General features: G+C 32.8%; 2 protein-coding genes across 6 annotated transcripts in view; one reads left to right on the top strand and one right to left on the bottom strand.

Moving 5' to 3' along the window:
* The window catches only part of LOC115962176 (kinesin-like protein KIN-7C, mitochondrial), a 35,738-nt gene extending 30,161 nt beyond the window's left edge, over positions 1 to 5,577 (top strand). The window contains exons 25-27 of one of the 3 annotated variants that reach the window (XM_031081065.1): positions 2,840 to 2,917; positions 3,902 to 4,017; positions 5,175 to 5,577. In XM_031081065.1, coding sequence (XP_030936925.1) covers positions 2,840 to 2,860 — 21 coding nt within the window. In that variant the 3' untranslated portion in view covers positions 2,861 to 2,917; positions 3,902 to 4,017; positions 5,175 to 5,577. The remainder of the gene's footprint in view (positions 1 to 2,839; positions 2,918 to 3,901; positions 4,018 to 5,174) is intronic. The other 2 variants (XM_031081061.1, XM_031081062.1) reach the window with 2 other exon arrangements.
* On the bottom strand, positions 5,468 to 9,201 carry LOC115962177 (aspartic proteinase Asp1-like). Of its 3 annotated transcripts, none has more exons than XM_031081068.1 (9): positions 8,894 to 9,201; positions 7,899 to 8,016; positions 7,568 to 7,797; positions 6,715 to 6,948; positions 6,363 to 6,501; positions 6,081 to 6,275; positions 5,880 to 5,952; positions 5,697 to 5,802; positions 5,468 to 5,572 (listed from the first exon to the last, which is right to left on the bottom strand). In XM_031081068.1, the coding sequence occupies exons 1-8, from the start codon at positions 9,073 to 9,075 to the stop codon at positions 5,708 to 5,710; spliced, it is 1,266 nt and encodes a 421-aa protein (XP_030936928.1). In that variant the 5' UTR covers positions 9,076 to 9,201; the 3' UTR covers positions 5,468 to 5,572; positions 5,697 to 5,707. The 3 variants fall into 3 exon arrangements, with proteins under 3 accessions (XP_030936928.1, XP_030936927.1, XP_030936926.1); XM_031081067.1 differs by having other exon boundaries at positions 5,468 to 5,593; XM_031081066.1 differs by having other exon boundaries at positions 5,488 to 5,802.
* Positions 9,202 to 12,175: the final 2,974 nt, after the last annotated feature.

Below are 12,175 nucleotides of genomic sequence, written 5' to 3' on the forward strand. Positions count from 1 at the left end.
ATCTATACTAATAATTAATAATTAGATTATAGTTGAATTATATTATTTGAGTTAATTAGATAGAATGGTTTTGGTTTATGAACTTATGAAAATTAGATTAACCAACCTTGTATTGTTAAAAATAACATATAACTTTTAATACGAAATAGACTATATTATTAGTAAATTACAAATAATAATTTTTTATATTATTAATAAAATTTTGTCAAATAAAAATGAGCCCCTTGGTGCACAAGAAATATACCAAGTGAGCAACAGAGTCCAGAAAATGAATAACTATCAATGAAAGCAAGCAATGTAGAAGATGAATGGTTAGATACAACCATCCACTCATGCAAAGGACACATAAGTAATAGTTTCGATCCCGTTGAATGCCGCCCTAAATCTTCAAATGCTCTACGATTGTGCTCCCTCCATACCATCCACAGAAGACACAAGGGAATTGCACACCAAACAACACCACACAATGGTATTCCACACCAAACAACACCAACACCCCATCTAACAATTCTTCTCTTACATACCAACAATTCTTCTCTTACATACCAACACTTCAAGGATTTGATGAGGCATAACCCACTGTAAAAAAGCCAATGACCATAGTTCACTGGCATAATCACAATTGAGGAAAAGATGGTCAACCATCTCTCTAGCCTTCTTACACATGCAACATCACTTGATCACATAGACCTTACGGCGGTGAAGTTTAGCAATTGTGAGAATCTTACCCAGGGCAGCAATCCATATTAAAAGGCGACCTTAAGTGGAACTTTGACCCTTCATATGCTCTTCCAGGGAAATGATATGACGCCTCCATAAAAAATAATTCTATAGAAGGATTTAGTGTTTGTTTGGTAGCCCGTAAGTTTTGGTAGCTTAAATAAACCCCTCTTAGTAGGGACCATTACAACTGGTCTTCAACATCCCTCTTAATCTTGGTGGAGTAGTGAAGATCCATAAACCTGATCATTGCTTTCAATAATAATTTGATATCTTATGAACATGGGCGGCTTGATACATTTGGGGGCTTAAGGCGAAAAATGAAATTGAGGCCTTTTATTTATTTAAATGTGACTTTAAAAAATTAAATATTGTTGAAACTTTATTATCTTGTTTTAGATGCAAAATTATTACTAATTAACATGAACTATGTAGAATTTTTTTTTTTTTAATAGAAAGTCTATAGACATAAAAAATTTGACAAAACTTTTCATACTTGTTGATGTGATAAAATGATAGTGGTAAGTAAAAGAGTAATGTTAGTGGTGGACCTAGGTGAGAATTAGTAAAAATTTGTCAACTCAACTATTGTAAAAAATGTTGTGAATTTTTTTTTTTTTTTGGAGAAGTGCTACATTCAAAATAAAACCCATCACTGAAATTATTTTTTTGTCATTTATAACAGCCTGTAACTACCTGTTACTTAGGATTTGTTGTAAAAGTGTTGTGAAAATTTTTGTGAAAGTAGCATTTTTATCTCTCTTTTTTCTTGTTTTTCAATTGATAAAAAATATTATTTTATTTATTGGCTAATATTTTGGCTTAATTAAATTAAAATTTGGGGCATTTTTTATACCTGGGGCCTTAGGTGATTGCATCAATTGCATTTAGTGTTAAGTCGGCACTGCTTATGGACTTGTTTACGAGCTTATACCTTTTAATCTCAAGCCTATGTAAGTGTATTTTAATATATGTAAAAAAAAACGAATAGTATTATATATACTTAAATTAAGTCTTACATTCATGAGCTTGTTTATGAACACATTATTATGTTTGAGCTTGGTTCGTTTAATAGTTGAATTTAAACCTAAGCTTGTGCTTGGCTCATTTGCTAAATACATGAGCATAAATAAGGTTTTTCCCAAAGTGAGCCCGAGTTGTTCATAAGCATCTCACTTCATTTATTGCCCTAATCATAACCATATGTTTATTTGGAAGTTCTCTTTGGCTGGATAGCTGTTCACCAGTTCGTTGTTTCCATCCTTTTGGGGCTTGGCTACGTTAGGCATCTATATTCAGGGTTTTTCTTTTTTCTTATATTTCTCTCTTTAGAGGACCTATCATGTAGTTAGACACCTTTGTGCTTTGAATAGTTTCTTTAAAATCTATGAAAAATGCAGACTGCCACCAACATAGCCAATTAGAGGCACCAAGAAAGTTTAGTGAATCCTACAATTTAGGCATAGCATTTGTTTTCTATATTTAGGGCCTCTTTATTAACTGAAATTTGGGTGTTAAACTGTAATTTTCATGAAACGTAGGGGTTCAAATGATAACCCTGTGGTAATAGCATCCTTTGTAGTGCCCTTATGTTTGTTGTTTGAACCTCACCTCACCCTCCACCACTATCTACCTATCAAAAGAATAAAAATAAAAATAAAAATATCTAGGAATGTAGAAGTGTAGTTATTTAGTATTTAGTTGACTAGCAATTGACTAGTATGAATTACTGAGTTCTTTTTTCCTTCCTATGTTTGGAGATTTCAATTTGTGCTAGTCTTAAATTATGTAAGATTTTTTTTTAATTTTTTAATTTTTTGTTTATGAAGAAAAAAGGCCAGAATCTCATATTAAAAAAAAAAAAGTCAGAATTGTTTTTCTTTTATTTGGAAAATCTGGAGAGGGAGGAATAATTGGACGCTTGAAGATGTTTAACGTCCCTTACATGTCATAAAGCAGTTCTCTATGTATTGTCTATCCTTCCTTGTCCTTTTGAGAAATATAGATTGTAATTTTTAGGAGTAGCTTGAAGGCTTACTGTATATTTGAGTTTTTCTCTTTTCATTACATAAATCTTTATTATAAAATGGACTGATTTTACTTATTTTACTCTATGCAGTGTACAAACCATGGCTTATAGTGTCTTTAGATCAACCCATAATGGGCTCTCCCACACATGGAGTTTCTCATCTTTAAGGTTAGTCTTGATCTAAAATTCTTCCGGAACTGGCATTGAGTATAATGCATTTATGGTGAATAATTTATTGTGAAATTATGGGGAAGAAATGATATTGCTGTCAACATATTCCATATAGGAAAGGAATGGACATTCAAGATGAACCATAGAATGAGTTTCCTTCTTGAGCATTCTTTTCCTCATATGTCTACTACTCAAAACACCATGCTGAGATGTAAACTATTATATATTTTTAGAGGAAGTAGAAATATTCAAATTCCATTTCATTTTATCTAGCTAAGTATGTTTTTGTTGGCTCATAAATCTAAACTAATGGAAGATTATGTCTGTTTATATGCTGTATAATGGCATTTGCCAATCTGCCCATGAGTGAGTTTACTTCATTTCCCCCACAATATATGAATCTAGACTTGTCAGTGAAAGAATCCACAACCTTGAATTTGTAGTTTGATGCCTCTTTCTGATGTAATGTTAGAGCACTCGCATCAATGCATGTATATTACCACATTTTAGCCAACCAAGTCCAATATTCACCCACATCAGACCATGCAAAGTTGTGTAAAAATACAAGATTGCTATAATAACCGTGTAAATTTACACTGCACTATTCATTTTTTGCATTTAGTTTTTTATTATTTCTTTACGTATTTTTTACGTATTTCGAGGATGAAGAAAGAAAGTACGGTGGTTGTTGTGTGTGAAGAAAGAGAAATAATAAAAAAGATTAAGAAAAATTAATATTTTAATAAAATGTAGTATAAAATAGATAATATAATGTGAGGTGTTTTGAAAAGTATGTAAAATAAAAAAAGTTGGTTCTTATACTAAAGTAGGTTATTACTGAAAAAGATGTACTTTTATCTGCATAGTATTTGTTGGATACAGATTCCTTGTCATGTATTACCGAATACAAGTTACAGGAGATGACATTCGGTTAAATCAGTTACTTCATAGTTGATCCTTATATGGTCATTATGGATGCAGAAATGGACATTGACTAGACCGCTGAGGCAGGATAGTCTGAGCAATCCTTTTCTGGTAATGTCCAAGTGTTGACCAAAGGTTTACTTGCCGAACCTCAAAGATGGAAATATCTAATGGTATATTTTAAACCAACTAAATCTCATCACAAGAAATTGTTGTGTTTTGCATTTAACGAACTACAGGGAACTAAGTGACCATTTATAGAATGAAAAAAGCACTTGTTGTAGGTGGTCAACTAATTCAGCTAGTACAGTCTTTAATGTGGTATAAGGGAACGAAAGACGAGATCATTTTTTCTTTCATTGTGTAGTTCACAAGCCCAATGAACTGTTAAAGACCAAATACAAAAGCAGCACTTATTTACAGCACGGAGTTAATTGTTGATCGCAGATGAAGGCGAACCCGTTTCTCATGCAGTTTTGAAATTCAGTGTATTTCAAACTGCACCTCCCTCTGTCGCACATTATACCTTTTTTTCTTAAATATTTTCTCCCAAAGTGCATCCACATGATGCATTCACTTCTCACTGAGCTGGTGAAGGCTAAGGGCAGATTTTATTTATTTATTCTTGGTGCTTAAAACAAGCGGGGAGGGGTTTTTGAACTCAGTTCTCTACATGGAAAGAACTTGACAAGGTCACTGAACCACAAGGCTCTTGACTAAATCAGACCTCAATAATTGCAAGTTCCTGAATTGACTGTAATTAAGGAAATTAAAGAATGCAGGGTATCTTATTTTATCATTCTAAGCAAGAATGAGTCAGATATGATTGCCAAGAAATTTCACTGTGCTATTTCTATGTGATTTGGGACCGATCCACGGTACTTGCTTGACATCTCCACTTAAGTTAGATAGGCAATCAGAGATGCTCAACTTTTATCTTTACAAATAAATCCTATACGTTGTTTCACACCTGTTTTGTATTGAGGAACTCAACTTCTTGTTAATGGGCGGTATCCTTGGTCTATATGCATTTAGAATTGCAACTAAGTACTTCTGGAAATTGCATTGGTCTCTAGGTAATCAGTAGGCTATCTATTCAAGTTCAGTCTCATTAGTAAGATGTTTAATTTTGAAGAGTTTCTTGCGTGACCTCATGTCACAATGTCATGAGGAAATTGAAGAATGTACTTTAGTGTACTTATAGTTGAAAATCTTTTCAAGTTCTAATGCATTCTGTCTCCCTTTTGAGGAAGACCTTTTGTAAAAGATTAACTATTATTTTAGATTTGTATACTTAATCTGATGAATTTTGATGTTGCAAATCCTGCAGGTATTAAGCGGGCATAATGTATTTTGTACAGATGAAATCGAGTCAACTTTCGCAACTCATTTATACAAGCACCAATGGAGATGCATTTTTCTCTTAATTGAAGTTCTCATGGGTGACAAGCAGCAGAGATGGATCACAGATTGTTATAACATGCATTTCTTTTGTAACATAAACTTCATATTAATAGTTTTATGTATGGGACATACCCTTCTACATTTCCTACCCTGTAGGTGATATAAAAGAAAAAGAACTATTGTAAACCCTTTGCCTAACACATATACCATGTCCTGATGCTACTTTTGCCTTACTTCTGTTTTGGAACCTTTTGGGCTAGGCTTATTGATCTTCTCACGAAGCAAAAAATGCAAGATAATTCTCTACTAAGCCATCCAAGTTGGCTGCATGAGGTCCAGAAAAACCTTCATTATAATCACGATCAATGCTGTCAATGTACATGAGGAAAAAAAAAAAAAAAACCCTCTGTGAAAGCTCAGTAGAATTATAGTAATGGAAGTCAATTACAAGAGAATGGTTCAGGACTTAGGAAGCCTGTCGCAATTTGCAGGAGCCCATCCAATCTGACGCTTCTCGTTATCATAAACCACCATTTTATCTTGCATAGAAATGTCTGAACAAGAAGAAAGTAAATTAGTGGAAATTGCACTGGGTGTGTGTAACAGAAGGTTTTTGATTTCCGGGGATTACCTCCAATTAAGTTAAGATTTCCGAGTCCAACTTCATGGCCGTTTAAAATTCCCAAGCACACATTTCCATGTCTCTGAAAGGGAAGTGATTGTTATGCATGTTTCATAAGATTTTTCTTTGTTCGCTGTTCTTATTGCAGTAAAAAAAAAATTGTAGGATTTGCAACAAAAAAAAAAATGTAGGATTTGCAGATGTGCTTACAGTAACAATTAGATAAGCTTCAGGTGATAGTTGCAGCTGAACATTCTTGGCATTTGTAAAGCTCAGTACTAAAGGCTTGAAGTAGTTCTTGACATCACCAACAGATTTGAAAGGCTTTTTGCCTTTCCAGCATATTGATAGTGATTTGTCCTCAGCAGCATCTTTTAATGGCTTTCCATTTAAATCCTTTTTTATCTGAGACATGGGTTAATGGTCAGGTTTTGAGGTTTTGCATATAAGTTTGAACTTGCAGAAGAATGATCTGCGTGTTTAGCATCTCACCAGATTGACTGTAGCTTGGTAAGCTTGGGAATTGAAGTAAGTGTAAGAACTTCCACTATCAAAGATCATAGTGAGGCCCTTTACACCAGTAGATGTTCCACCAAAAACAAGTTCAGCAGGTCCTGATGAATAGTGTTTGCTGAAAACAGAACATCTAGCATAAGTTGTTTGAAAGTGACAAGATATTATATGCATTGCACAAAATATGCTACTTCCTCTACCACAATAGACAAAAGTTTGTTATGACATTTATTTCAATAAATTGTTAGGTTTATTTTTTTTAATTAAAATACTGCTATTTTGTGAACTATTATTGTGAGATGAAAGGATATAGAACTTTGAAGAAGCATACTCCGTTGGATTGCTTGTAATTGGTGTCCATACGATTCCAGAAGAAGGGACATAATCATCTCCAAAAAATAAAAACCCTCCCCCTCGCCCGCTTAAACAGTGGCCTAACACATTCTTTGTTATGCCTATGTTACGCAATTGTGACACTATGTTTACTTTGCCATTTCCAAGGCCTAGGACTCCAGCTGTTGATGGTGGAGAGTGTGACCCAGAATATTTTTGGTTATATCCACACCTGCAACAAAGAGGAACCATAAATGTAGTTACATGTAGTAACAAACATTGATCTCAAGGGTAAGTTATCATAGATAATCACCTCATTGAGATTGATAGGGTGTCACTCATTTTACATGTAGAAATCGGTTTTCATAACTATTTAGTACATTAAGGACTTACATAGAAGATAACAATGCCGAATTTTGAAGTCTAATACTTTTTCCACAAACAAAAGGCATATTTTAACTCGAACAGTCAATGTTTTTCTCTGTTCAAATATATCAATCATTTGATCCTATTAATCCTGTAAAAGGTAAAAGATTCTCACTTATATGGTTGTTTGCTGATCTCTTTTAATGGATCAATCGATTTGCATCCCATGAAGATATTTGAAAATAGCAGACACTCTATCAATCTCAATAGATGAACAACTTATCATAATTCAACCTAAAACTTGGAACTAGGAAAACATGTCAAAATTTTCACTTCAAGCTGATCAAGCCATGCAAAAATCTGGTCAACTTTCATTTCAATATAAATGGAAAACAAAACATTTAGGATTTACATCATGTTCAAAACTATCACCTAATTGAAATTTCAATGGTTGCTCACTTTGATGAAGAGAAACTGATACTCACCCAAAGGCCAAACGGGGGGCAATATTGGAGCCATTAAAAAGTCGAAGGGGAAAGTTGTCCTTGATGATCACACCTAAAGAAGAACCCTGATCTGCATAGTTGACCTGATAATCACATTGCTCTTTCGGATCCTTGCACTTCGGTTTTCCCGGCAAGTGCATGGCAGCACATACAGGGTCCACACAATTGACAAGGTTGTTTTGCTTGGGTTTATAAAGAAGATCTCGGGGCTGCACAAGAACATGTAGACACACAAACACCTTAGTTACTAAGGTTGGACATTATTAGAACTAATTATCGAATTTTTCATGTAATCAAAGCAAAGATTAACCTTAGTGCAACCAGTACAAGGTGCATCACATTGGACCCAAGTGAAGTCACTCCCAGTATCAATATCAAGGTCATAAACCTTGGGTGGATTGCCTATTTTAAGGTGCACAGAGTAGTACCTGTCAGATTGAAAGAACAAGAAAAATTCATCGAGTTTTTACTTTTTAGTAATCATTGGTTAACACTCAACAGGTATACAAAAACACAAACATAAAATCAAATCTAGATTGCAATTTAAGGCAAATGGTCAAAAAATTTAGTCAATAGAATAGTGATCATATAATCAGGGAAACAAAATGTAAGGAAAATTTAAAAAAAAAAAATAGAAAAATTTATAAGAAACATGGGTTTTGACTCTTGTGGTTTCCGAGAGATTAAAAATCATTAAAATGAAGTCATTCAAAACAGAAGTGTACGAAAATCTTAATGATTATGTGCATATATATTCAACAGATTAAACAAATCCCAAAAACACCCAGGAATCTAAAATAGAACAAGGGACCTAAAATTTTAGCAAAATGATCAAAAGGAGACCCAGATGAAAGAAGGTTGCAGAGTAATAACTTATGAAACAATGGGCCCAGCAATTCTTCAAGAAGTTGTAACTTGTGAGTACCCAAAAAACTCCATATAAGGAATATACTAAACACTCAATTAAGTCAACAAAAATTAAACACACCCAAAAATTAAAACAAACAGACACCATTCAAGAAACAAGAAAAACCAAAATTAGAACAAAAAAATTAGATAATGCAAGAAATAATAATTCCCAAAATTGTAAGAGAAAAAAAAAAATAACATCAACAGCATTATTTGAAAAAAAAAAAAAAAATAGTTCCAATGGATTTCTAAAAGATCGATTGGAAGCTAAAAACACAAACTTTCTTAAAGTTTTGATCCTTAAGGTTAAACTCAACATTTAGAGAATCCATTTAAGACCCCCCCAAAAAAAAAACTAATTAATGCAATATAATAAATAAATAAATAAAGCCATACCCAAGAGGATAAACATTGCCCTGGACTGGAAAAATAGCTGAGGAGCCAAAGCGATTACTGGTTGACTTTGTCAAAACATGGGCAAACTGACTGTCTTGTGAGAAACAGGCTGGGAAAGTTGCAAACAAAACCAGAAAGATAAAGCCCATCAATGCTTTCATTCTCTGCGTTGTCTTTGTCATCTCTGACTCTTTCTTTGTTTCTCGGATCAGTAGCCAAAAGGGTCTTTGGAGAAGATAAGGAACAGAGAGAAAGAAGCTGGGGAGAAACTACAACTAGTCCACTCTGCGTGTCTAAATTTCAAAATCTATGCCTTGGCATATAAAGGTCGCAGATTCACACGTGTTTTTTTGTCTGAAAATTACCGTTTAAAACAGTGCAAAGTGAATCTACTGCGCACACAGCAATGGAAAAAAAAAAAAAGCTTTATGCATTTTTGTGCCGCAACTTTGTCACCTTTCTACGCGGCATGGTAGAAATGGTGAAAAGAAAAGTTACAGATCAATGTAAAAATGACAAAATATCAATTACAATTGGTTAAGGAGCCGACTTGGGTTCCGTATATATTGTCACAACTTTGACGTGACATACTATAAACAGCAGAAAAAAAATAATAAATTAATATCAAAATGGCAAATAATCAATTACAATTGGTTAAGGAATCAGCCTAAATTCACTGCATATTGTCACAATTTTGATGTGGCATGCTATAAATGATAAAAAAAAGTAATAATAAATGTAAAAATAACATATAATCAATCATAGTTTGCCAAAGAGTCGACTTGGTCCAGTGTATAGAGCATTAGATCCATTAAATTATTAATACGTGCCAACCCATTTACCGCGTAGGATAATGAATTGATATGAAAATAGCCTTTGTAATAAAGGGTATATTCCTAGAATCAATCATCCAATTTTCTTTCTTTTTTTTTCTCAACTTGGTAAAATTTGTCAAATGTACTAGCGTGTATCCTCAACATTGCTCTTATTATTCAAAAAAGAGGTTGGACTTTTTGACTTGGGAAATTTCACCGCGCCAGCATTTAGCGCCGTGTATAGAACGCGGATAATGGTCAAAGGTCTAAATTGCCCTTTCCATTTGTTAATGGGAAGAGTGGTTTCTCCAGGGTAAACTTGTATATTTCTTGAGGGTCCTACTATATTTGTATGCTTTGAACGAGTCTTTGGTCTATACTTGTGGATTAAGGATTTTGGGCATTCCTATATTCTTTGTTTCTTTTGTGCATGTAGGAATTTTTTGGGTTTGGTTTGCCATTGCTTATCTTCAATTTTTTTTCAAATATATATATGAGTTTTACTAATATGTATCTTTAGAACATACATTAATAAATTATTTTAAAAAACTTTTTATAAGAAAATGAAAAAGTGATAAATTTTTTTGTCAGCCTTTTCAATTTTCCATAAAATTTTTTCTAAAATAAGTGGTTAATATGTACTCTAAGAACATATATTAATTGAACTATATATATATATATATATATATACACACACATATATTTAATATTTCCACAAGATTTTTTAATCAACCACTAGTCCACCCTATATTGATTGGGACACTCACACTAAGACTTTGATTTAACTGGGTTAGGTTATGTATGTATATAGCAATAATTAGAGCCTTTTAAGTGTTTGGTATAACATTTCCTAAAGAAAAAAAAAGGTTTTGATATTCCACCTTCCTTAGGTGACATTCAAAAAGGAAATTCTCCTTAATGCATATATTGACAATTATTACCTAATCAAATTGCTATTTACTAATTCTATCTCCATTCTCAATAATCATGTCGAAGATATATTAAATTATAGATGGGCATCTTTGAATTTTAGAAACCCCTAATTAATTGGGTTATCTACTTCATTAAAAATGGAAGCTCACATATAATCCTACACCCGTATGATTTTCCTCTGGTTTATCTTAAACTAGAAATTCAATTTACCTTTCACTTTTGTTATTAGGAATATGAAGGCATTTATGCGATGGAGTGGGATTGCATCAAATTTGTTTAGAGATTGTCATTAGTGGCAAGCGCATGTGAACGCGTATATTAGGTGAATAGAGATTTTTAGGCTATGTTTGGTTTTTTTTTTTTTTTTTTTTTTTTTGGGGGGGGGGGGGGGGGGGGGTGGTGTGGGGGTGGGGTGGGGAGAGAATGAAAGAGTAAGTATCCATTGTCATTTGTTTGATAAAATAATGCTAGAGATACAAATTTTTTTATAAATTTTTTTTACAAATTACTGATGTGGTGAGTGGTTATTGGTAAATAAAAAAGTAATATTAATAATAAGCTTAGGTGAAAACTAATAAGAAGTTGGTCACGTTAACAGTTTGTGGTGGCTGTAGCATTACTCTTGTTTGATTAGAAGTGAATGGAGGGGAGAAATAAAATGTGGGGAGAAACGATTTCTATTGGTACCACCGATTTTTTACTTTTAACTTTCCATGCATGTCCATAAAATTACTCTTATACTTAGAGGTAGAAAAATTTGACACGACTCATGACACGAAACGAAGTTAGCAAGTAATGGGTTGAAGTTTAATGGATTAGTGTCACATTCACGTTGACACGATTGACTTAATTAATAAAATTATTGTGTTCGAGTCTAACTCACAGAACCCGTTTGACCCATCTGACTCATTTAACTAAATGTCATTTTACTAATATTCCCTTCAAAACCATAGGTATATAAACTTATTAGTTATTGTGGTCTTTTTTTTTTTTTTTTTGACATATTGTGATTTATTATTTGTGATATTGAGATATGTTTTACCTTTGAATGCTTATTTGTGATGCAGTTACTCACTAGTTCTAAATTTTATATTAAAAAATATATTTGTTTGGTTTTTCATAGTTCAAATTAATTGGGTTAATACTAAAATTTATAATTTTTTTTTCGCTTTAATAAAATCTGACAAATGGGTCAACACCACTAATCCATTTAATAAATATGTTGTGTTAGGGTTGAAGATTTTTAATCTGTTTAATAAACATATTAGGTTAGGGATGACTCATGACTCATATAGTCGAATACTCATGAGACAACACGACACAAACTTGACACATGAATAGGAATTGCCACTCCTACTTATACCTTTAAAAAGTTTTGACTTTTTGTATGAAATTACATGTATATCCTTATTTCTTTATAAATTAAAATGATATAAGTGTAAAATATATTCTGTTTCTTTCATTTCTTTTTTCCTTTACATTCAAACACATATTTTCTTTTCTCTTTACTTTTCATTTGTCTTCCCTTATACTT

The sequence above is a fragment of the Quercus lobata genome, chromosome 9 (assembly GCF_001633185.2).
Source record: "Quercus lobata isolate SW786 chromosome 9, ValleyOak3.0 Primary Assembly, whole genome shotgun sequence".
NCBI classification, from domain to species: domain Eukaryota; kingdom Viridiplantae; phylum Streptophyta; class Magnoliopsida; order Fagales; family Fagaceae; genus Quercus; species Quercus lobata.

Coding starts and splice junctions, on each gene's coding strand:
- LOC115962177 (XM_031081068.1), bottom strand. CDS start 9,075: ATGACAAAGACAACGCAGAGAATGAAAGCATTGATGGGCTTTATCTTT. Junction 6,949..7,567: donor GCCCCCCGTTTGGCCTTTGG/GTGAGTATCAGT, acceptor TCTTTGTTGCAG/GTGTGGATATAACCAAAAAT. Junction 5,803..5,879: donor AAATCTTAACTTAATTGGAG/GTAATCCCCGGA, acceptor CTTCTTGTTCAG/ACATTTCTATGCAAGATAAA.